The sequence below is a fragment of the Nannospalax galili genome, unplaced genomic scaffold (assembly GCF_000622305.1).
Source record: "Nannospalax galili isolate Female #2095 unplaced genomic scaffold, S.galili_v1.0 scaffold109, whole genome shotgun sequence".
Lineage (NCBI taxonomy): Eukaryota > Metazoa > Chordata > Mammalia > Rodentia > Spalacidae > Nannospalax > Nannospalax galili.
Genome location: NW_008360315.1, coordinates 2,563,937 through 2,588,392, shown reverse-complemented (window position 1 = coordinate 2,588,392; position 24,456 = coordinate 2,563,937). Strand labels below are relative to the sequence as shown.

Genomic DNA, 24,456 nt, shown 5'->3' with positions numbered 1-24,456 from the left:
AGTTTAGTAAAAATGTACTATTTCAATAGCTATATACCTAAGTTAGGCAAATTCCATTTATGTTCACTGGAAAGAATATATTACATCCTCATAATATTGTACTCTCAATAAAATTTTTACATCTTAACAGCTAGGGAAAAATATTTAAAACATAGTATGTGTTTAGATCTCACATAGTAAAGTAAAATTCTTCGACCACATACAAAATCCTTGAATTTTCTCATTCAATCTTCAATGAATTGGAGACATAACATTTTTACTAAACTATTAGAAGAAACCAAGATTTGGATACACCAGGTAACTTGCTCAGGAGTATTCAGAACACAGCAAGCTTGATTGAAGCTCTTTGACTCTAAGTGACTTGCCTTTTCCACTTCATCATGTATGATTTTCTGACCAAAACACAAGAATTAAAAATGTGACTTCGAAAGCTTTTATGGTGATTGATAGTTTAGGTGGTTTGCAGAGTCTTGGTTTTTCAGACTTTGTTAAACTTTTCAGAAAACGTGTTGCTCAATTGTTCAAATGCTAAAACAACATTGTCTTCCTCGTTCTCACACAGCTCACGCAAGGAGACACTGCAAATAGAACATATATATATATAAATATAAATACTCATTTAAGTGGCATTAAATACTATAAAAGAGGCTTTCTTGTAACATGATGAAATAATGTTAGCAAAATATAGGGAACTGATAATAAACAAAATTATTTTTAAATTTGTACAAAATCCTGGTGTGGTGGCACACGACTTTAATCCCAGTATTCGGGAGGCAGAGTTATCCCATGACATGCACACACTCTAACTCACTATTTCTGTTCTCGTCTCCAAATGTCATCTTCACCCTGTATTTCCTGTGTTTTGTTAACTACAATTGAAACCTTGATCATCTTGACCAACTCTAAGAGGTTTGGTATCAGTGTCTTCCAATTCTACCTATACATGTTTCTCTAACTACGCTTCTGCATCATTACTTCTATTTCCTTAATTCAGACCCATCCACTCTCACCTGCAGCACTGTTACAGACCTCGAGACAGTCTTACACATCACACCACACATAGAAACAGACCTGTGACTCAAGCTTATGGTGCTGCCTCCACAGTGCTCAAACTACACAGTCCAAATTGTGTCATGTGACAATTATCCTCCTGAAATTGACCACATTTCTTTGGTCCTTCAAGAACTCAGCTTCTTAACATAACTCCTGTACTCACTGACTACTCTGAACAGCAAATTTACCCGTGGCATATCAGACGGTTCTTATTTCTGCACATTGTCTTTCTTTAACGTTTTGTTTATTTATTTTCATTTTATGTGTATGAGTGGTTTTGCCTACATCTATGTAAGTGCACCCATATGTGCAATGCCTGCAGATGTCAGAAGGGGCCAACATATACCCTGGAACTGGAGTTACAGATGGCTGTGAGCAGTGATGTGGCTGCTGGGAATTGAGCCCAGGTTCTCTGGAAGAACAGACAGTATTCTTAATCATTGAGTCATCTCTCCAGCCCCAATTTCTGCACTTTGATGGCACTATGTCTTCTGCCCCATGCTTTCTAACCTGGTCAAGGAAATTCTTCTTTTGAGATTCCTCTGCATCTAGATAGCATATGTCACTCCCCTAGCCACCACTAAAATATTACTGTTTGTAATGTTCCCAAATTTCTTTCTGTCACTATACTATAAGGGTATCCTCCAAAAAAAATGCAGGGATACATTTAATGCTTCTCTATGCTTAAAATATTTTAAAATGTCTTAATACTTTGATACTGGTTGGATGACTACATAAATGATATTCCTGAGCCTGGCCTTGGTCAGGGCTCCGGTGTTTCCAGAGGTTTTTCATTTCCTGATTTAAAAACAATTTTTGAGAATTTCGTACGTGAGTATTCTATCTGGAAGTTTTTGGGTTTTTTGTTTGTTTGTTTTTTTTTTTTTTTTTTTTTTTTTTCGGTTGCTCTAGAGATAACAACTTGGGTAACTATGAGCAACTGGAGGAATACCCAACCTCGAGATGCTCCTGATGGACAATGAATGCTATTCCCTTCCAGTTTTTCCAAATTTCATTATGTTTATAAGAATCTTCAAACAAGCCTGCTTCAGCTCAGATCAAAGGAATTTATGACCCATTAAAATGTTGAAGTGCATGTAGATTTGAGACACTGGGAAGGTGCTCATTTGACTAGGAACCATGTTCTGGTAAATGGAGCCTAAGGATGGAGGTGCTCGTGGAAAGTCTGATACTGTTCCAGCCCTACTGCACTTTGTTTCAGATGAAAACAGGAAGCCAGTATGAGCTTGGAGTCAGAGAAAGCACAGGGAAAACACAGGTGAGAGCAAGAGGCTCAAGGGCATCCATGTATGTAAACTGGAGACCAGACAGAGCCTTGGAGGACATTCTGAATGCTGAAGCATCATATATCTGACATTGTACTGCAATTGTGATAACTGAGAATGTTAGGATTCTGTCCAACGATGCTCTGGAATACTGTTTCCTGTTCATCCAGGGTGCCTGGGGCTAAGAGTCTACTCTGGATAAAACCTAATCTCAAATGAGTTTGGGAATTAATTCAGTTGGAGAACGTAAGCAAGAGGAAGTAGGAAAGGGAAATTCTGCAGATCCTCTGGGAAGTTGAAATATGTAGCAAACACCTGGATCATAGAAGAAAGTCAACATTTTTTTGAATAACAATTAAATTGCTGAAAATTATGAAGCGAATATTTAAAAATTACCATACCTGATTGCCTTAATGGTAAGGGAAAAATCTTTCAACATTTGGTAAGCTGCCCCTTCATGCATCCTAAACAACAAAAATATTGAAAGTTAATGGTACAAAAGGTTGTTCGTTGTTTATGTTCAGAACCATAGGCTAGTATTGCACTCAGCCATGATTAAAGAAGCTTGCTCTTGCAGTGGGTGGCAGATAATGCTGAGACTCATAACTGGTCAAAATACTGAGAATAAGTGACTTTTGAATGCTCATCCCTAAACAGGACATCTAGAGCCCCTCTCCAAGGCTCAGGGAGCATCACAGAAGAGGGGGAGAGAGAATGGAAAAGCTTCATGATGAGGAAGCCTACTGGGAAATGTTTCTCTGGGCCTGGTGGGGCCATGGCACTCAAAGACCCACTGCAGCTGAGACTTCCTGCAAAAGGCCTGCACAAGACAGGGTCCATAAATATTCAGTCACGGGTAGAGGGTGAGCTCATGAGACCCTGAGTGTCCCTGGGAACTAGAAGCAGTTGATGGCTGAAGAAGGGAGGGTCTGTGGCTTCAGTGGTGCAGCCACTGGTTAAGTCCCCCACGCTCCAGTGGAGAGTTCCCCACTCATGATCATTCAAGCACCCTGCTTAAACTCAATGGTTTGCAAAACAAAAGCAAAATGAAAAGCAGACATGTTGTGAGGGGGATATGAGTCTGTGGGAAGTGAATGTGATAGAATGCATTACATACATGATGAAGTTGCAAAACAATACATTTTAAAATACAAACCAAAGCATTACTAATGTAACAGCTACTTTATTAATAATAATAAATGAAATGTAATAAATGAAAGTGCTCTATGTTTCTGAGGACCATCAAAAATCTGAATACCTAAACATAATAAGGATTGCTGAAAATTTTATGTCAGGCATATTGAATTTCTGAGTTGGTGCATCTCTCTCCAAATGTATGTATTCCGCATCTGAGCCAACTTCTCTCCTCTCAGGTAAACACAAGAATATTCATCCCTTTTTAAACTATTGGAAAAATGGCTTCTGGGGCTGGAGAGATGGCACAGTGGTTAAGAGCACTGATTGGTCTTTCAGAAGACCCAGCACACACATGGCAGCTAACAACCATCCATAGTCTATAACTCCAGTTCCAGGGGATCCAACTCCCTCTTCTGACTTCCACAGGCATAGCAAAACACGGTTGCACTTACAAACATAGAGGCAATACACTCATATACATAAAACAAAAATAATAAATTTTTAAGGAAGAAAAATGGCTTCCCCAGCAACATGCTAAAGTAACTGCCATGTATTCAAACCTCAGACATGTGAATTAAACACTTCATGTGTTCTCCTTTTAGGTATTAAGCACTAAGAGATAACTATTGTCATTGTGTTTAAAAATACCTAATAATGCATAAGTAGAATGTAATATAAAAATATATCTGGGATTACTCACAAATATGTATGTATATATATATATGTATATATATAATTTGCAGAGCTGGAGAGCTGGAGTCATACACACACACACACACACACACACACACACACACACATATATTTCCAGTTATATCTTTATGTCAAGTGAGTTGGCCTAGATGCCAGTATTTTTCTGGTAAATCACAAAGAAAAATAGAATAGAGTATGCCATTGTCCCTTGCCATTAGTATAAAAGGGAAAAGTCTCACATGCTTGGTGTGATTAACCAGCACTTAAAATTGTAAAGAAGATTTTCCTCTAAAATTCATTAGAGAGAGGTAGGAGAAAGAACACACCTGTTGTCCTGAACTAATCCTACCAGGGATCCATGCTTGTAGAAGTCAAGTGCATAAGCATTAAGTGGCATTTTTCTTCCTTGACTGTCCATTCTTTGTGGACATAGCACAGGAGCCTGGATGTGACTGATGCCAACTGTGTGCAGAATCATCTAAAACAATACAGTTCTTAGATTGTTATTCATGTGGAAAGAAGGGTTATGATAAGCCTCTTAGAACATGAAGACACTGATTTCATAAATGTTTCCAAGTACACTCCAAGGGAAAGAGGACGTGGCTTCCACACACTGGGACAGTGCATCCCAGAGAACTGCTTAGCTCCACCTGTAAAAGTGAGTCCTCCAAAGTATGCTCATGGCAAGTCTGCCACCCAACCATTGGACTATAACAAAACTGACTAGGAGAGAAAAGCTAATTTAAATTTTTAACAGGCTCCCTATCAGTGCAGAGAATGTCTTTGAAGCAGAGTTTCAGAGAGCTGGAGGCTTGCAGAGAAAACTGAACAATTCTAATTTAGAATCAATTACTAAAATAAAAAGAGGATAAAGGAGAAGTAATAAAAATAGTTAATAAGCTATTTTCTCTGTGCATTCATTTTTGCAAACCATGTCCTGATGTCCTATGCAGTAAACAGGAATCCTGGCATATTGCTAATGATGCTGTGGACTAGCCCAACTACTTTCTAGAATGAGTTTGTAGTAGTGAGTACACTTGGATACTTTAATAGTTCCATCTTTTTATGACCCTGAAAATTCCTATCCAAGAGAAATTTGTACATGTGCACTAGATGTTAATAGCAACCTTATTCATAAAAACTAAAAAAGACCAACTATTCATTCACAAAAGATAAAGCAATTTGTTGTTTCACATCATAAAATAACGTGGAGTAACATAAATAAAACAGAGCTTCAGGTCAAAACGTGGGTGACTCTTAGAGGCGTAACACTAAGCACAGGAAAAGATACCTTCAGGAGACTACAATAATCATGCCTTCACGTTCGTAATATTAAATAAGAAGCATAACTAAAATGTAATTTGTAATTTTTCAAAAGAAAAATGAAAACATTTAGGGCATTTGAATAGGGGACATGGAAATGAAACAGAGAGGCAGCTGAGCCCAGAGCTGGCGGGGGGCTTGGGGGACGTGGAAATGAAGTAAAAGGGGAGGCACCTGAGCCTGGAGCTCATGGGCATCCACTACATTTCCATTCTTCCAGGCCATCAATAAATGTAAGTGTGCCTGTTTAATACAGCGTTGAACTGTAGTAAATAACAAAAGTGAAGTTTTAAGGGATTATCACTTGTACTAGTAAAACAAATGTGTATGAAGAGAGTTGGATCAGGCACAAAACAGGATATGATTAAATAATAATCTCTCAATACCTTGTGCCAGATGCTTCAAAGTAATTGAAAGAGAACCAGCCACACGTTTCTGAAACTCCATCAGTAGCAAGGTAGAGTTTGAATGAGTTAATGCCCTGTACTTATATGTCTCTTCTAATGGATGATGACTGTACAGCAATGAGACACATTCCAGTCTTTTCTAACTGCCTCAGTGTTCCTCTAAATCAACGTCCAAGTTTATGCATAAACAAATGAAAATTGCACATTCCATAAATTGAGTTCATTTCATAATAAATGAAAAGGAAATTATCTTTCTCTGCTCCTTTTTCTTTGTTTGCTTGTTGGATAAATAGAATTACACTATACAACCCTACCTAAAACTCATGTAACTGAGGATGGCCTAGAATTTGTGACAATCCTCAGCTTCAGCCTCTGCAGTACTGGGATTACAGGCATGAGCTATCACATCCATCTTGGAAAAGGAAACTATAATATTTAACAACTAATATTGTTTTCTTCAATGTATTTAAGCAAAAAAACTCTTGTATGTCAATTAGTTGTTTATAAATATCCCTATAAAATAAGGTAAAATCTTTCTAAAATCATTCCTCTTATAATGGAAGGTACAGTTCTTTATCATTTGTATACCAGATCCCAAATCTTCAAAAGAGTCTGTTTATAAGACATCACTCATTGGGCTGAAGAGATGGCTCAGTGGTGGTTACAAGCACTGACTGCTCTTGCAAGAGGACCCACGTTTGATTCCCCGCACCGAGTTCCAGGGGAATTCAGTGCTCTCTTCTGACCTCTGTAGATATTGCATGATACAAGTGCATTTCCATACATACATGCAGGCAATCCATCCATACACATAAAAATTTCTTTAAATAACAAATAAAATCTTTTTCAAAAGACACCACTTGTACTGGAGTTGAAGCCCCACAGAGATTAAGCATCACTTGACACTTACATTATTTGAAACTCCTGGATGAAGCAGATCACCATCGAAGTTCCCAGAGAGACAAGCAAATGGTGAAATTGCCACCCTTCCTTTGGTGCAGCTCATCAAGTGAGACACAAGTGGAGAGTCTTCACATTCTTTACCTGTGAATTCTGACCATAGGAATAGATTCATTTTTAAAAATCAGCCACAGTGTCAAACATCAGGTCCTCTAGAGCTAGCCCATACTACAAGGGAAGCCATTCAGCACTCCATGAACCACATCACAATGAAGACTGGGTGAACAGCACAGCGTAAGGAGGAATACATTCATTAAATGCCAGCTTTTAAAAGCACTAGTATTGCTGTTGTAAAATGTGCACTACCTTTAGGCTGATCAACAGGAAGTGGAAACATTCAGTTTAAACCATTATCTTAGTACGTTTCCTTCCACCAAATTCAGAGTTGGCTTTAGAATCTTTTTAGAGTGTTCTAAGCAGCCACTGTTAATTGGTTAGGAAACATCTATGAGGATACATATATTATTCATGTATGTTCTTAGAAAATTTCAGATCATATAATCAAAGTGGTCTCTAGTATGTCATTTAAGCAGAAAATTCACCTGCTCCCTTCTCACCTGTCCTGTGAAGCTGGAGCTTCCCACTGCTACCATCTGCTCTTATTTATGCTGCTCTCTACTTTAATAGGGTCCAGGAGAGTGCATGCTCCACCTCCTGGAAAACTAGCTATCACTCCCTCCAATTAAAAGCTTTCTTTATCTTATTCACCTTTTCCTATTTCTTTTCCCTTAGAAAGCTTCTATCTCTTAATCATAAATAAGAAAAACAAAACCAAACACTTTTACTATGCACTAAACCTTCTTAGTTCAGAACATTGACATGTACTAATGATGTAAAACCTTCCGACTTCTGAAGTTCACTTAAGCTAAGCAGTGCTGTTCTCTTTCTCAAGTATGTGGTGGGAAAATCAAGACATGATTATGGTGTCAGTTGCCCAAGATCTCTGAGGTTAAAAAGCAGCAGAATGCTGGGTGTGGTGGTGCACACCTTTAATCCCAGCACTCTGGAGGCAGAAGCAGGCAGATATCTGTGAGTTCAAGGCCAGCCTGATCTACCTAATGAGTTCCAGAACAGCTGAGGCTACAGGGAGAGCCTGTCTCAAAAAGATCAAAAAAAAAAAAAAGTAGTAGATCAAGAGAATCTGTCCAGAGTCTATGCCCATGAACACTAAGCATATTTCTTTCCTGTGAAGAAAAGAATAACAATTTCTCCCTTGTTTCTCTTCATCTCTGAGATGCCCTTACTCAATATTCTGGGATTGGATCAAAGACAGATCTTAATCAAAACAGTTCGTGACTACCATGCAGTATTTACTGCGGGGTGCCACATTATGGCTATGTCTAGATAAAGATAGCCTTACTTGGGGGCTGGAGAGATGGCTCAGTGGTTAAGAACACTAATTGTTCTTGCAGAAAACCCTGCTTGAATCCCAGCAGCCACGTGGCGGCTAACAACTGTCTGTAACTCCAGTTCCAGGAGATCTGATGGCCTCTTCTGTCCTCGCGGGCATTGCACAACATGGATGCACTTACCTACATGCAGGCAATACACTCATACAAATAAAATAAAACTAATAAACAATTTTTTGGTCTTTTTTGAGACAGAATCTACCTGTAGCTCCAGCTGTCCTGGAACTCACTATGTAGGCCAGGCTGGCCTTGAACTCACATAGAACCACCTGCCTCTGCCTCCCGAGTGCTGGGATTAAAGGCGTGCGCCACCACACCAGGCTAAATAATTTTTTTTTAACAAAAAAGATAGCCTGACTCTTGGCATCCATTTCAGCACCGAGTGGACCCAAACTGCTAAGAACCTGTTCCTTCAGAATTCTCTTGGAACCGTCCTCTCTCCAACAGGGACTCAGTCTTTCTTTTATTGAAAAGAAAACAATAGCATAAACAATTAGCAATTTAATCCCATCTACTGCTTGCAAACGAATGGGATAATAATCTTTGTATCTTTCTTGTTTCCAGTGAATATCCCAGCTGTTTGCATTGCTTTCTTGAATATGAAAATACACACACACACACACACACACACACACACATATTCATACAGTATTTGTGGGGGTCAAGGGCAAGGAAAGGTCATGAGAAATTAAAGCTATATGTTTTAGATTACAAGAAGAATTCAAGCCTTAGTAGACTCAAGCTAAGATAAGATTAACTTTTTGGTTGCAAGGTTAGGTAAAAGTCATTTGTCAAAGTATGCCCATATTGTAAATTCATTACCACAATAACTCTATTTAGTTCTATTTTTATTCTCCATTTCCCTTTTAGGTTCTGTTTTTGCTTGTTTTGTTTTTTGTTTTGTTTGTTTTGTTTTCTTGTAAAAGCAGAGAGAATACCATTATTCCAAGGCAAACTGATTTTTCCAGAGCTACAGTCTTCTAAAATAACATATCTACTCCAGTAACCTTTGGTAAAACTGGAGTTCTAACCACTGAGCTACATCACTAATGTTTAGATGATGTATTACTGGGCAAAATTTTTATTACTAAATTGCTTCATAATGAAACTAAAATACACTTACGAATTTTTGACAAGGGGAGTTGATATTCCTGTTTCATATCAGCCAATCTGGACACAATTTGTAGAAAATTGGCAAAATCCTTTGTAACTTGCATGTTATATTCATGTAGTGCAGCATCAAAATCATCAGGGAGGTCATCAAGGAACACCTGGAAGCCAAAGGTTTTACAGAGAGAGCTTGAGTAGCTTCCTTGAAAACTGAAAATTTTAGACAAGGAAGGTAGAGGACCTTTCAGTGCAATTTTGCAGTCATCTATTTATTCAATAAAGTCACTGTTTCCTCCTTTTCTGAGTGGAGTTGAGGCAAAAATAATTTTTGTTCTTATTCACATTTGTACAGATACTCTACTTATAAACATTTGTTTTGACACAACTTTTAAAAATAGAAGCATGACCTCAAATGACACTGGACATGTGAGTACTTCAAAGAATATACTGATACATTTCAAGAGCAAACAAGATAAAGCACATTTGCATGTCTGTGATAAAGTTCACTTTGTTAGGAGAGCTTTTAAATCCTTACTGTGCTAACATTGCTCATTATTTTTTTCTACCTGAGCTCATGAAAAAATATATATATCTCTAATTTTCTTTTTTTGTGATATTTATCTCTGACATAGAAAATATGTCCTCACAAAACATCTGTATTTAAGACTTCAGAACCTCAAGAACTGTAGAAAAAGTAAAACCTGCCTTTTATCAACTACAAAGTCCTTGTTAGATTAGGGGAGAAAAATGAGTACTACTAGAGACCATACTTAAAACCATCAAAAGAGGGGTTAGAGAGATGGCTCAGGGGTTAAGACCACTGGCTCTTATTACAGAAGACCCAGGTTAGAATTCCAGCACCCACAATCATCTGTAACTCCAGTTCCTGGGGATCTGACACCCTCTTCTGTCCTCCACAGGCACTGCACGACACAGGTCCACTTACATACATGCAGGCATAACACTCATACACATAAAAATAAATAAATGATTTTTTTTAAAGACAAAAAAGAGCAAAGGTGTAGGCTATGAGTGATCTTCATGGAAATAAATACAAGTATTTGTAACAGTTTGTAGGAGAAACGCCCCTCATAGGTTCATGTATTTTAACACTTGGTCCCCAGCTGGTGCTTTTTAGGAGGTTATGGAGCCTTTAGGAGATGAAGACTTGCAGAAGGGAGTAGGCCATTAGGGAAGACTTGGAAGGTTTACAGCCTCGCTCCCACCTCCTGCTGTCTCTCTCAAGTCTTATGTGTGGATATAAATGTAATCAGTCAGCTTCCTGCTCCTGGTGCCTAGCCTAGATTTGCTGTTGCCACAGTCTCTATCCTCTTGGAACTGTAAACAAAAATAAACTCTTTTCTTCCTTCAGCTTCTTTTGTTATGGCATTTTATCACAGCAGTAGAAAAGTAAATAATACAGTATTTTGATCAAAGACACAAATGCAAGATAATGCACCCTTCCAAAACTGACTGAACAAAACAAAAAAAATTACAATTGGAAAATTGTTCCTATGATGTGATCTCAAGTCAGAAGGCAATTTCCTAAATAACTGTAAATTTTCTCAGTGGTGGCATTATAATGTATAGTTTATTTCTTTTTTAACGCTGTAATTTGATGCAACCAGTGAAAAACATGAATATACTTTCATCCTATATTTCCTCAAGGCTTTTAATCTTCTGATAGATTTACCAAGGGGAATTTTGGAATTATAAGTGAATATCACACTAATTACAAGAACAAATTATTGTACAAAACAAATGAATTGTCATGTATTAATAAAATCCTACCGTTGCTAAATCATTTCAGATAGAATCTATTTCACATTATGAATTATCAGAAGATTTTACCTTTGACTGATAAAACTTGGTGTTAGCATCTTGGAACTTTGCTGGAAAATAATGTCTTCCAAAAAGATTTGCCAATACTAACACCAACTTTTCCATTACATCTTTAGAAAAACGACGTGAACCTGAACAAAACAAAGTTTCTTGTTATGTGTGTGGAAGAAAGGTCAGTCGAATTTTTCACTTTTAAATTAAAAGTTATATTTCTTTCATAGCAATTGGACATTTGAGACAAATGCGGCAACTAGGAAATAAACTTCATCTACTGATGACCTTTCTTTATCCTTGCTTCTAATCTAATTAACATCCTTGTCTTTCCAACTAAAAATTGCTTTATTCCCTCATTTTGGTCTACCTTAGCAAATGATCACATTTCATATTTTATTTTGATGTCTCTCCCATCTATTCAGCAGTCTCTTATGACATTTCAATTCCTGATAAACAAAATGTAACTGTCTTAGCTATCAATCCATAGATAGCATTCCAGTCCTGTCTCTCTATGACCCACACTAAACTACTGTCACTTGAGTTGATCTATTCTGCACAGCACATGAGCATTATGAGTGGTTAAAAAGTTGTGATATTCAATAAATTGGGAACTAGAGTCAAGTCTGTTTTATTTGAATCTTGATTCTGACTTATTAAAAGTCTAGGAACCTATCTATTTAATGTGTCTGTGCTTCAGCTTTCTTGTTTATGAAATAATGTTAGCCATATTTATATGTCTGATAAAATTATCAAATTTTCTATATTCATGTTCATACCCAGATGTACTATCCCTTCAGCATCAGTAAGGAAAACTGTACTTGCTATTGCCTGAAATTATTTATTTCTCCATTTATAGACTTTTGAGCTACAGTCTTTCTGACATATTTTTAAACCATAAAGACTATACCTATTGTGCTATCTGTGTCCACTGATTAATGATAGAACACAAAGTAAAATATGAGGTATTGAAGTCACCATGTGTTAGGAAATATCACAACCTTATGCACAAATATTATAATAAAGAAATATGTGTTTTAGGGACACTGTAAGGGATTTATTTTTAAATGTAGAAATCAAAGGTTTTTCATCAACACTACAAAATAGAATTTGTTTTTAAGAAGTTTGCCCAATAGGGACAAATGTTTAGCATTTATCAAGAGAAAACAAAATTCTAGATTGTCATAGTTAGCATTAGTTGTCAACTTGATATTCAGTTGTCAATTTGACACACCTAGGAAGAGGGAATCTCAATCCAGAAATTGCCTCCATCAGATTGGCCTGTAGGCATGTCTCTGGGGCATTTTCTTGATTGCTAGTTGATGTAGGAAGGTCCAGCCCAATATGGGTGGTGCCACCGTGGGTATCTGAGAAAGCCAGGGGGAACAATCCAGTAAGCAGTACTCGTCCATGGTCTCTGCTTCAGTTCCTGCCTGCAGGTTCCTGCCTAGACTTCCTACCATGGCTTCTGGTGGTGATGGACAGTCACTTGGAAATTTCCTGCCAAAGTTGCTTTTGGTCAGTGTTTTATCATAGCAGCAGAATGCAAACTAGGACATAGATCATATAATCAATTCAATGTCAGTTATCAAAGAATACTATACAATTATATTAAGAGAAAACAGTGTTGAAAGGCACCATTAAGAAATATTAATAGTGATTATCTGTAGGTAGAATTCTGGATTTTGTGTTTTTAACATCATGCTTTCATATACTGTTTTTGAGTGATGAGCATACATTATATTTAGTTTCAAAGAAATATATTTTTTTATTTAATTTTTAATATAAATATTGCATATTATTCAATATGTTCAACATTCTGGAGGCAAGGAACCATTCAAGTTAAAACTCTCAAGAGTAGAATTTTAAAATAGGTATCGCAAAATATAATCTCTCTTAGTAGTTAACTTCTTCTCATTTGCAAGCCTAGGTAATTATCTACATGTTAACTGTATTTTTCTTTTTTATTATTAATTTTTAGTTATCATGAAAAATAATGGGGTTTTAATGGGATTTTCATACATGTACATAATTATCCTTAACTCATATTCCCTTAACTGACTGTAGAATAGAAGTTTTCCTGAAGTTTTAGTTTTCTATAAATCTCTTGTTTTGTTGTTGTTGTTCCCATTGTGGAAAGACTAGATAGATGATAGATAGATAGATAGATAGATGATAGATGATAGATAGAGATGATAGATAGATGATAGAGAGATAGATGATAGATAGATGATAGAGAGATAGATGATAGATAGATGATAGATGGATGATAGCGAGAGAGATAGATGATAGATAGATGATAGACAGATAGAGAGATAGATAGATAGGTAGATGATAGAAGATAGATGATAGAGAGATAGAGAGATAGAGAGAGATGAATGATGACAGATAGATAGATAGATAGATAGATAGATAGATAGATAGATAGATAGATAGATATAACAGGTAGGTAGGTAGGTAGGTAGGTAGGTAAGTAGATAGGTAGGTAAAGTAACTTAAACTTACCTTTCTGAGTTGGCTGACAAAGATTATGGAACAGGCCTCTTACAAGAAAACTGACAAAAACAAAATTAGAAGGTTCATGGTAATGTAAATGTGATACAAGCCCAGCAAATCCTGTAGGATTACCTTCTTGATCTATATATCCCTACAAATAAAAATAATTTATTAGTGCGGCTCAACTCACAACATGAATAAACAGCTTACTCATTGCCAGTTTAAAATAGTACACAACATCAATCAAAGAGAGGTTGGTAACTATCACCTGGTTCAACTTTGATAATTAAATCAACTGTAAATAATACTGATCATTCAATATCACCTTCTAAAGATTGTAATAGTTCAGTGTGGCAAAAAAAAATCATCTAGATAATAGCAAACTTATTTCAAAAAAAAAAAAAAAGCAGAATTAAAACTGTACCTCTTTCACCAAGAGCTGCAAAGAAAACAGGAAGTAGAGCTTTAACATGTCCGCGGTTCTGGGTCGCTTGAAGGACAGTAATGAGTGCTTTAGCACTGACAGTGCCTACAAAGGAAAGCATTCTGAGTCACAGTGGTGAGTATGAAGCCACAACACAGGCTAGCATATATATGTGTGCGTGTGTGTATGATATATATGTATATATATATACATATATATCATCACCATTATACAAGATACAAATAGATTTCTTTTGTCATATTTACAAAGCACATCTTTCCTTTAACAAAACAGAGCACATAAAGCAAAATCATCAAAATTAAAACATGTTTCCAAGCAGTCTGATAATAAAAAGTCATTCCAGCTTAAGAGCTCACAACACTTGAATTGCTTTAGTATTCTACATCTGCAGGGTGGCTGCAAAAAGATTTGAGCTGGACTGACTGAACGGAAAAAAGTGAAACATGGCTTGGTTTCCAGAGTCACAGCATCAATGAACACGTAGCATTCAACTTCTCCTTACAGTATCTATGAAGTCACAACACAAGGAAAACTTCTTAGCATCATCCAAATGTCAGCCCATCTTCCATTACATCTGAGAGCTTGCAGAATCTAGAAAGAATCTCTATTTTCTTATTTTTTTAAAGATTTATTTTATTGTGGGGGGCTGGAGAGATGACTCAGGGGTTAAGAGTACTGGCTGCTCTTGCAGAAGACCCAGGTTCAAGTCCCAGCACCCACACAGTGGCTATCAACCCTCTGTATTGCCAGTTCCAGGGGATCCAAAGCCTCTTCTGACCTCCACAAGTATTGCACGGTACAGGTGCACTTACACACATGGAACCAGTCACTCATACACATAAAATAAAAATAGTAAGTAAAATATTTTTTTTTAAGATTTACTTTATTTTTAAACCAGGCACACAGTACACACCTTTAATCCCAGCACTTGGGAGGCAGAGACCAGTGGATCTCTGTGAGTTGGATGCCAGCCTGGTCTACATGAAGAGTTCCAGGCCAACTGGGAGGGGAGACTCTGTCTCAGAAAACACAAACCAAAAAATATTTACTTTATATTTGATTGCACATATATGAGGGCGGGGGGGCGAGATATGTGCATATGTGAGTGTAAGTGCTTACAGAGTTCAAAAGAGATCCTGGAACTGGAGTTGTAGTAGTTGTGAGCCACCGAATGTGGGTGACAGAATTGAATTCAGCTCCTCTCTCAGAGCAGTACACAATTAACCCATGAATCATCTCTCCGGTCTCAACTTTCTTTCAATCCAATATACTCAGTGGTAGGAAAGGAGAAAAAAGTAAAGGGGTATACCCTCCATCTTCATAACAGAGGGGAGAGCAAGGGCATTGAAAAGAGTCTTTATTACCCTCCCTTTCTGTGTGTGTTACAGCTAATCAGAGGAGGCAACAGCTGGGAAATAGAGTAGTAAGAGGTTCACAGGGGTTCACTGAGCCCTTAGTGTACACCTTATAAATAAACTATTTCATTGCTATGACAAAATATCTGAGAACAACCTAAAAGAATTATTTGGGCTCATGGTTTCAGAAGTTTCAGTGCATGGCTCCATTGCAGTGGACCTGCAGTGAGGATGCCGCTCAGCTCACAGCATCCATGACATAGAACAAGGCAGAACAAGCCTGCATAGCAACCTCCTCTTTTTCCACTTTCTATTCATCCAGGAACCCACTCTACTGGATGGGGCTGCCTACCTTATATACAACTGCTGTCCACTGTCCAGGATAATGATTTCTCTGGAGACGCCTTTGCAAACGCTTCCAAAGTATAACATAATTAAAATCTACCTCACTATTATTAAAGAATGGAATTGAGATGGGGGGAGGCTTTATGGAAGTGGAGATAACATGCAATGATATCAAAGGGGAAAGAGGATTAGTGGAATAGGAAGGGTTAAATGGGGTGGGGAATGGGAGGGTAGGGCAGAGAAGGGGGTATGGGGAGGGATAACTAACACTAAAGGCCTTTTGAAAAATTCATATGGAAACCTAGCACTATAAAAAGTTCTTAAAGTATATACATATTCAATATAAAAAGAGTTTAAATGGAGTTACCCTACCTATAATGGGGAAACTGCCTCTAACAGACACCATAGGCTAACAAATAAAACCCTAATTCCAGGATTCCCGCTTTTGAATTTTTTTTATTTATTTTTTATGTTTACGAGTGTATTGCCTGCATATGTGTAAGTGCATCCATGTCATGCAGTGCCCATAGAGGACAGAAGATGATGTCAGATCCCCTGGAACTGGAGTTATGGACAGATGGTTTAGCCACCATGTGGCTGCTAGGATTTGAAGCTGGTGATCTGCAAGAACAGCCAGTGCTCTTAACCGCTGAGCCAGCTCTGCAGCCCCAGATTCCCTCTTTTGAAACTGTTGAACAGGCATTCCACAGACCTTCAAACTGTACTAGCTATTGTCCTTGCTTTTTGGTTACCTACCAGAACTTGATGGTAAGACTCTATTGCTGAAGACACTATGTAAGTGAGTCATAAAACAAACAGGGAGAAATCAAGCTGACACTGATCTCAGAACATCTTTGTTGGATACCTTTCATAGAGCTGGAATGTGCTATGCATTCTACTAGAAGAGAAAAGTAATCATAAACCTTACCCAGAAAGGAACCATGCAAGCTACAATAGCAACTTCCCTAAGATATTTCCACTGGTGAAATAGTGTCAGGAGTGTTATGGGAGTAACAAACCACTTTCTGATTGGGTTTAAGGCCTGTTTCACACTGGCACTGATATCAGCCTAGGAGCTTGTAGCTACACAGGTCACAGGCCATAGGGGAAAGCCTACTGCTATTTTTCTGCCAAAGTGACACAGTATTAAACCAACTCCTAATGACTTATTGTTACATTCATATATGGATGTATCTCTCAGCTCTCACCAGAAAAGCTTCTTCTTGCAGCAGATGACAATTTCTCTCTCTCTCTCTCTCTCTCTCTCTCTCTCTCTCTCTCTCTCTCTCTCTCATCAATATGAAGAGAATAGGAGTGCTTAGCCCTGAACTGGGCACCTATATCAAACCCTTGCCTCCCAAGGCTCAGGGACCATTGTGGAAGATGGGGCAGAAAGACTGTAAGAGCCAGAGATGGTGCATGAGCACCAGGAAACAGTACATTCCAGACAGCCCGGCAGTTACTCATATGAATTCATAGCACTTGTGACTACATGCACAAGAACTACATTAGCTCAAGCCAAACAAATTCCCAGCATAGAGTGGGGAAGGTGGGTAAGAAGTCCTAATCCTAGCTGAGGAACTATTAGCAGCTGAGGGAAAGTCAGTGTTCTTTAAGGCTGTGATGCTGGGTAGGTTGGCCAGATTCCAGAAGATGGTCCCATACAGAAGGACCACAAGTTAAACCCAATAGGCATTGAAAAATTAGAGGACACGAAATTAGGCATGGAGTAATAGGGGGTAGAAATAGGGTAGCGATGTCTGACTATGATCAAAATATATTGTATGAAATTCTCGAGAGTTCAAGTTTTAGAAAGGATAATAAAAAAAGTAGAATTGAGCCAGGCATGGTTCCACATGCTTGTAATCTTAGCACTCAAGAGGGGGAGGTAAGAGAGTCAGGAGTTCAAGGTCATTCTCAGCTACATAGAGAGTTTAAGGCTGGCCTGGACTGTATGAGACCTTATCTCAAAAACAACAGCAACAGAAAACAGCTTCAACAGCTTGAAGATCTGCATTAGTGATATAGAAGACAAATATGCTTTTTCATAATAAAGAATGAGCTATTGAAAATTGGAAAGAAGAGAGGCTCCAATATAAAAAATTATAACTTTTCTTGAAAACTAAGTGGAATAAACAAAAGCAATTAACAAAATTATAATTTAAGAAAAAAAATTTTTAGTTCAAAAAACAACCTAAACATGGCAGAGCACTGGTGGATAAACTTAACCTTCCTGAAGTGTACATTCAAGATGGCTAACATGGAAATTTTCACAGACAATATTATTAGAATAAAAACAATTTGCATGTCAAGATTGCATGACCTCATCATGTAAGACCTGAACCATCATTCTTAAATGATATGTTTTTAAAAACCTGGGGAAAATAACTTGAAATAAGAAAACAAAGACACATTATTATCTAGGCATAAAAAAATTAAATGGCTACAAGGAAGAAATGGATATAGCTTTTTCAGTCAAGACCCCAGACAAGTGTAGCCCTGTGCAATACCAAATACTAAAGACCAAGAGGCAATCAGGGCAGAGCAATGGATGCTTTCTCTCAGGTGGGAAATCTAGATTTAAATGTGGTTGTCTGTGTGCATGTGTCACAAGTGTAGAAGAGAGAATATTTGGAGGAAGGAAGGGGCACAGTGGAAACTGACAGGGAAATAGAATAGGGTATGAGCGAAGCAATGGTGAATGGGCATGAAACTGTCACAGTGAAACCCACCATTCTGTACAAAGAATAGACATTCTTTAGAAGTACATTCTAAGAATTTTATGCCCACACTTAAAAGTAGGCTTAAGTAAGAGATGGCTACAAATCAGTCTTCCCAAATACAACAAAGTAAAGAAAGTGAACCCCCTTTGATGAGCTTTTTAGGAAGAAAAAGCAGGCTAGTGAGATGGCTTAGTGGATAAAGGAACTTGCCACACAAGTCTGATGACCTGAGTTTGAAACCTGCAGCCCTTATAAAGGTGTAAAGAGGGAATCCACTCTGCAAGTTGTCCTATGGCCTCCACATGTGCAACACAGCCCACATAACTCACCCCTTCACACACACACACACACACACACACACATCATATACACATCTACACATAAAATAAAGTTTAAATAAACCATCATTAGAAAATGTATCCCTCTCTATGGAGTGGTGAAAATTAAGAGCAGAAAAGATAGGGAAGCTTTGGTTTAAACAATGCTCTACAGAACGAGCTGAGCCATTACAAAACTTCCAGAATTCTCACCTCAGTAAGCTGTATCTAATTTAACTGGACATAATAATTAATATACAGAAACAGGAAAGAAGAGATTCTGCTGTGTTTTGAATGTGGTAGCCCTCTCCGGACTCATGCCAAAGTTTAATGCATATACTGACTTTTGTGTCTAGGAGTGGGACTTGGGGAGTTAGAATTAGGTGACGCCATTACAAGGGAGCCCCACATTAGCATTCTGGTGACTTTACAAGAGGAGGGGGAGAGACCAGAGAGACACGTATGCTTCCTGTCTGTCTGCCATGGTGTCCTGTATCCCTAGGAACTCTACAACAAAGAATGCTATCATTAGATGCAGCACTTCAACTTGGAACCTAGAATCATGAGCCAAAGAAAACCTCTTTTCTTTATAATTTACTCCATGTGTGGTTATTATGTTACTACCAATAGAAAATGAACTAACATGGGTCATTTTAACTGTATATTGTCACACAACTGGAAATCAAAATACTTAATTATGAATTTTAAATTCATGGTCATTATCACAAACCTTTTTCTGAGCCCAAAGCAACAGGAAGTTGTTAAAATCATATTTCGATGTCCAGTTACTCATGACCTTATAAAGATGCAAAACCATGCCTTAGAAAAATGACTAAAAAATACTAAAAAAATATAATAATTTGATTGCCGTGGTAGGCCTAGGTATATGTATTTACTTCTGGTAAGCCTAGGTATATGTACTTATTTTCTTTCAGTTTTATTCATTTCCTAAATATTTTTAATAAGTTTGGATTGTTTGTTATGAAAAATAAACTTTTTCTTCAAAATTATAAAAGAAACAAATATTTGTTTCTGAATGGTAGAAACTGGAATCTAATCCAGATATTTTTATATCCCTAGCCAACATCTCTAATTACAATAGGGAGGCATCTATCATACATGAAGACAGTTATCACGGGCACTTCCCAACACTCACACAGTCACAAATTCTGACTGATAATGGAAACAAATAAAAACTAAAGGCTGTTTTCCTCAGCTTCTCCAACTTTCTCTAGAGAACATTAGAATCATCAAAAGACTGATGAAAGTGAAGGGCTATGATACAGATCTGTAAACCTTAGTAGAGCAGATTTCAGCAAGGCCAGCAGTAAAGGCTGAAGCCCGGTTGTGCAGGGAGGGATAGCAACAGCACCTTTGCTTTGCCGTCCTCTGGGTCATCTGCCCTGGAGGCGAGTAGCATGAGTCTGAGGATCAGAGATATGCTGAGGGGGAACTGTCCCCTCAGCTCAGGAACTTTGGATTTTATGAGTTTTCCTATTTTGGGCAATGGAATATCAAAGAAATAGACATTTCCAAGCACGTCTTGACCTCGTCTTCCAGCACGACCAGACATCTGGAAACAGAACATAATCACACTGTGAAGTTCCCCTAAGTACTTTTCCTATCATAGTATAAAGAGCTGAGTTATTTATATTGCTCTGAGCAAGTAAATTATGCCTTAATGTAATAAATGAATATCCAACTATATAAGACCAAAAAGATTCCTTCATATCTGAGGCAGAGTTATTTTAAATAAGGCACATGGCATTTTCAGGTACTGGTTCCATGCCATTAATCATACCAGGTAGTTGTATAATGCTGCACAGAACAAAAAACAACAGAAAAGTAGACCCAGATCCCAAGTTCACTTCCAGCTCAATACCATCATATCAGCTTCTCTCCTTCCCATTTAGTCTTTCTTTGATTCCTGTCCCCAGCCCCCAACCTCACACAATTATGCCTTATAAAGAAAACACTGTATGTCCATCAAAGAAATGCATAAGTGAGATAATATTCAGAGATGCTACTTGTAAAATGAAAGAGCAAACTCTTAATTTTACTTTTATTTTGTGTGTGTGTATAGCTGTACCCATGATGTGCAATGCCCACAGAGATCAGAAGAACTGGGGTTATGGATGGCAGTTAGCTGCCATGTGAGTGCCAGGAGTCAAACTCAGGTCCTCTGCAAGAGCAGCCAGTGCTTTTAACTTCTGAGCCACCTTTCCAGTCCCAAGAACAAACTCTTTACAGAGGTCATATCAATTCTCATTTAGTATGTGGTTAGAGAATACTAAGCCCTCTCTTTTTTCTTATACAGAATTCATGATACCATAAAAGGTATATGAAGTCACTGTCTTTATTCACCGTGGAAACTGGGTGAAGATATTTATTAAAAATTACTCTAGACTAGAAAGTGTACACACAGTAAATAAGAAATGTTTATCAATTATCTTTGATATGGATTTTTCTAACAATCACTTCATTTAGTTTGTGTGAATGTCAAGAAATAGTGATGGTCAGCCACATTCTGAAAATAGGAAAGGCGTTTGAATATCTTACCCAAGGTCACACAACTGATTAGCAGCCATCACAGACTCCAAATTCATGTGCCTTCCTCAATACCACAGCTAAACATGATCACCACGAGTTCAAACTTTTCTTTTTCTTTTTTAACTGTTTTAGGCCTTATATTTATGAATATAGAGCAAGTTCGTGTATAATGTAATACCTGTCTGAAATTTAAAGCATCCAGATAGACCGAGTTTTGAGCAAAAACCACAGATTTACAAGGCATGTTGACTCCTAAAGCAAGTGTTCCAGTAGCTGTCACCACCTACAAGAGAATAAAACAATGATTCCATGCCCTGTTGTTTTTAAATATTTATTTATTATTTTATATGTATGAGTGTATTGCCTGCATGTACCTAAGTGCACCCGTGTCTCATGCTCTAGCGTTTTGGTAGAATGTAAGTATTTCCACATGATCACTCAATCTGTCATTGAACTTCCAATTAAATAACAGCGGGAAAGCTAGGGGTACTAAGCACAAAGATTTTTCTTCCTGTTTCGCAAACACATACAGTACACTCTCAAATCAAGGCTGCTACTGATACAGAATATATGCTTTCCCAAACATTTCAGTGTGTGGCTCAACTTTAACAGAGGGATCTCTGAACTACGTGTAAAATCGCTACTTGTATGGTCAGTCGCTGCCTCCCTGCACTGTTACCTCAACAACACTGTGGTTTTGTTCACTTGTCCTATACCAGGAACCAAGCATCTTCTTCACCAATTCTCTAGAGCCAAGAAAAGCACTGGCATGTGGTAAATGTTGGAGTAAACATCTTAACGAAATTATTAGAAGGGGAATTGATCTATGACAGGGAAATAATTCTTTCACAAACCTGCTTCCTGGCAATTATTTGATCTACTAAAATTCATTGAGAGAAATAGCTAAAAGTAAAGTAAGTTTCCTTTCTTTGTCCTGGTTTTCCATGATAACTAATCAGAAAAGGAAAATAGTGAACTCTAAAGTCTTTTTCATATAATCTAACTGCTTGCTCGTTTTTTACCTAATGTTATGTATTTTGGCCTGTCCTTTCTCTTTAAATTGTCTGAAAACTATGCTCTAGTCTGGTCAGTAAAACTGTTTAAGGTTGTAGATTAATTTTCTATAATTATTTTGTAACTGAAGTATATGTATCTGTCAAAATGAAGCATTCTATATTGTTTTTCTAAATCTCTTTAATAAACACAAAAATTGAGAAGTTACGGGCTTTACATTTAGAAAATGGCTAGAACATATATCTTTCAATAATGTATTCTCTATAATGAACTTATCTTTCCCCAGTAGCCTTTTTAAAATGTAGTTATTATTTATTACACTCTTAGAAACTGAGAAATTTCTATCATATACTACTTTAGCCACATCTCCTCTTCCTCTCCTCTTTTCTCTCTCTTCCTTGCATTATCTCTTTTTTAGTCTATGCCAAACAAAATTTAAAATGGATAATTTTTTAGTAGCCAGGGTCAATTGTTAAATATTACTGGATTAGGAAATTATCTAAGTGTTTCTGAAAGGTCTCTGGGCTATCCTCATGAACTTTCACAGGATGTACTAAACAAAAGATGACAAGCCCTTGGGCTGAAAGCTATTTAAGGTAGTCCTCCAGCCCTCTATCAGTGTAGGAGAAGCAGCATGTACTAGTGACACATCTGCAAACTCCACCCAGACAAGGTGGGGAGTGCTAAGAAAGAAGGTCTTGCTCTTATCTCAACTGCTGCATTAGAAAAAGAACTGTGCAAAATTCCAATATAAATGTTCTCCAAATCCATGAAAGAATATCTGTAGCCCAAACCATGTAAACAGAGGACAAAATTCCCTACAGATGATAAACAAAACACAGATGCATGCCAAGACACTTCCTACTCATATGAAAAAGGATAAAGGACATGATCAAACCCTCCTCCCCAATTAAATGACATCAGGCATAGGCAGTGACATCATGGGAAGTAAACAGAATCTACAACCCAGCCGACATAATTACTTGAGGAGAAACAGAAAGGGTGGCCATATTTCCCCAGTTCATGAACATTAGCATCATACAGTTACGTTTTCCACATTTACAATGAAAAACTTTACGCACCCTAATGAATCCTTTCCTGAAGAGAATTTCAACTAGCTGTTTTTCTTTGGCGCTCATTGAACTATGATGAAAGCCAATGCCCCTTCTGGCCAAACGTTTCAGTGTCTTTCCTTTTCTTTCAAATCTTACTCGCTGAAACACCATCTGCAATGACTAAAAGAAAAAAGAGGTTTAAAGTATTTCTTAAATAATTTTAAATCAATCAAAAATGTTTAAATGAAAAGAGTGTGCATGCTATGTAATGTTTGGCTAAATGAAGTCACTGTTAGGCATTTATTCTACATTATGATAAAGAACATAAAGTGACATCAATAGTCACTACCAGAAAATCTTCCCAGTTCTTGGCATGGACTAAGTCAGTCTCACCTCAACTCTGGGGTATAAAACTCTGCCAAAGCAGTACATAATACCCCAAGAGGAATATGAGGGTATGGCCTGTTCTTACCTAAACAAGGTCAAGTGACTGGAATCTTAAAAGTTCTTGCCAGAAAGCAAAGCAGAGCCCCTACCCTACATAGCTGAGGAATGCTTACTTTCCACTGCAAATTACACATAAATGGCCTTAAAAATACCCATGTTCCACAGAGGAAATCAATCCGGTTGTGTCCACTGTAAAATCCCCATTAAAACAATGCTGTGAATTCATGGTCATGAAAACTAAACAGATTGTGAAGTTGACAAAAGATGACACATGATATAATATATACTATATAATTATAAATATATACATATATATATATAAAATCCCAGAAGGTATATATGTATGTGTGTGTATTGTGTAGCCATAGGTAAATGGGACCAAAGCTAGAAGGGCAGAGAAATTTGAATGATGGCATTGCTTTTATTGGAACCAACTGTATTTTCAAATACATCTACAGTAGATAAGAATAATCTAAAGAAGTTTTCAAAGACAAAATG

General features: G+C 37.4%; 1 protein-coding gene across 4 annotated transcripts in view; it reads right to left on the bottom strand.

The window, feature by feature from the left end:
- Nucleotides 1–7: 7 nt before the first annotated feature.
- Nucleotides 8–24,456, bottom strand: part of LOC103727156 (probable ATP-dependent RNA helicase DDX60) — a 129,472-nt gene continuing 105,023 nt past the window's right edge. For all 4 annotated transcript variants that reach the window (XM_029559554.1, XM_029559555.1, XM_029559556.1 and 1 more), the window contains 11 exons: nt 23,539–23,691; nt 21,621–21,725; nt 20,265–20,465; nt 14,132–14,236; nt 13,717–13,858; nt 11,230–11,351; nt 9,392–9,539; nt 6,810–6,952; nt 4,496–4,647; nt 2,741–2,803; nt 8–578 (listed from right to left, as the gene is read on the bottom strand). In XM_029559554.1, the coding sequence (XP_029415414.1) occupies nt 479–578; nt 2,741–2,803; nt 4,496–4,647; nt 6,810–6,952; nt 9,392–9,539; nt 11,230–11,351; nt 13,717–13,858; nt 14,132–14,236; nt 20,265–20,465; nt 21,621–21,725; nt 23,539–23,691 (1,434 nt within the window). In that variant the 3' untranslated portion in view covers nt 8–478. The remainder of the gene's footprint in view (nt 579–2,740; nt 2,804–4,495; nt 4,648–6,809; nt 6,953–9,391; nt 9,540–11,229; nt 11,352–13,716; nt 13,859–14,131; nt 14,237–20,264; nt 20,466–21,620; nt 21,726–23,538; nt 23,692–24,456) is intronic.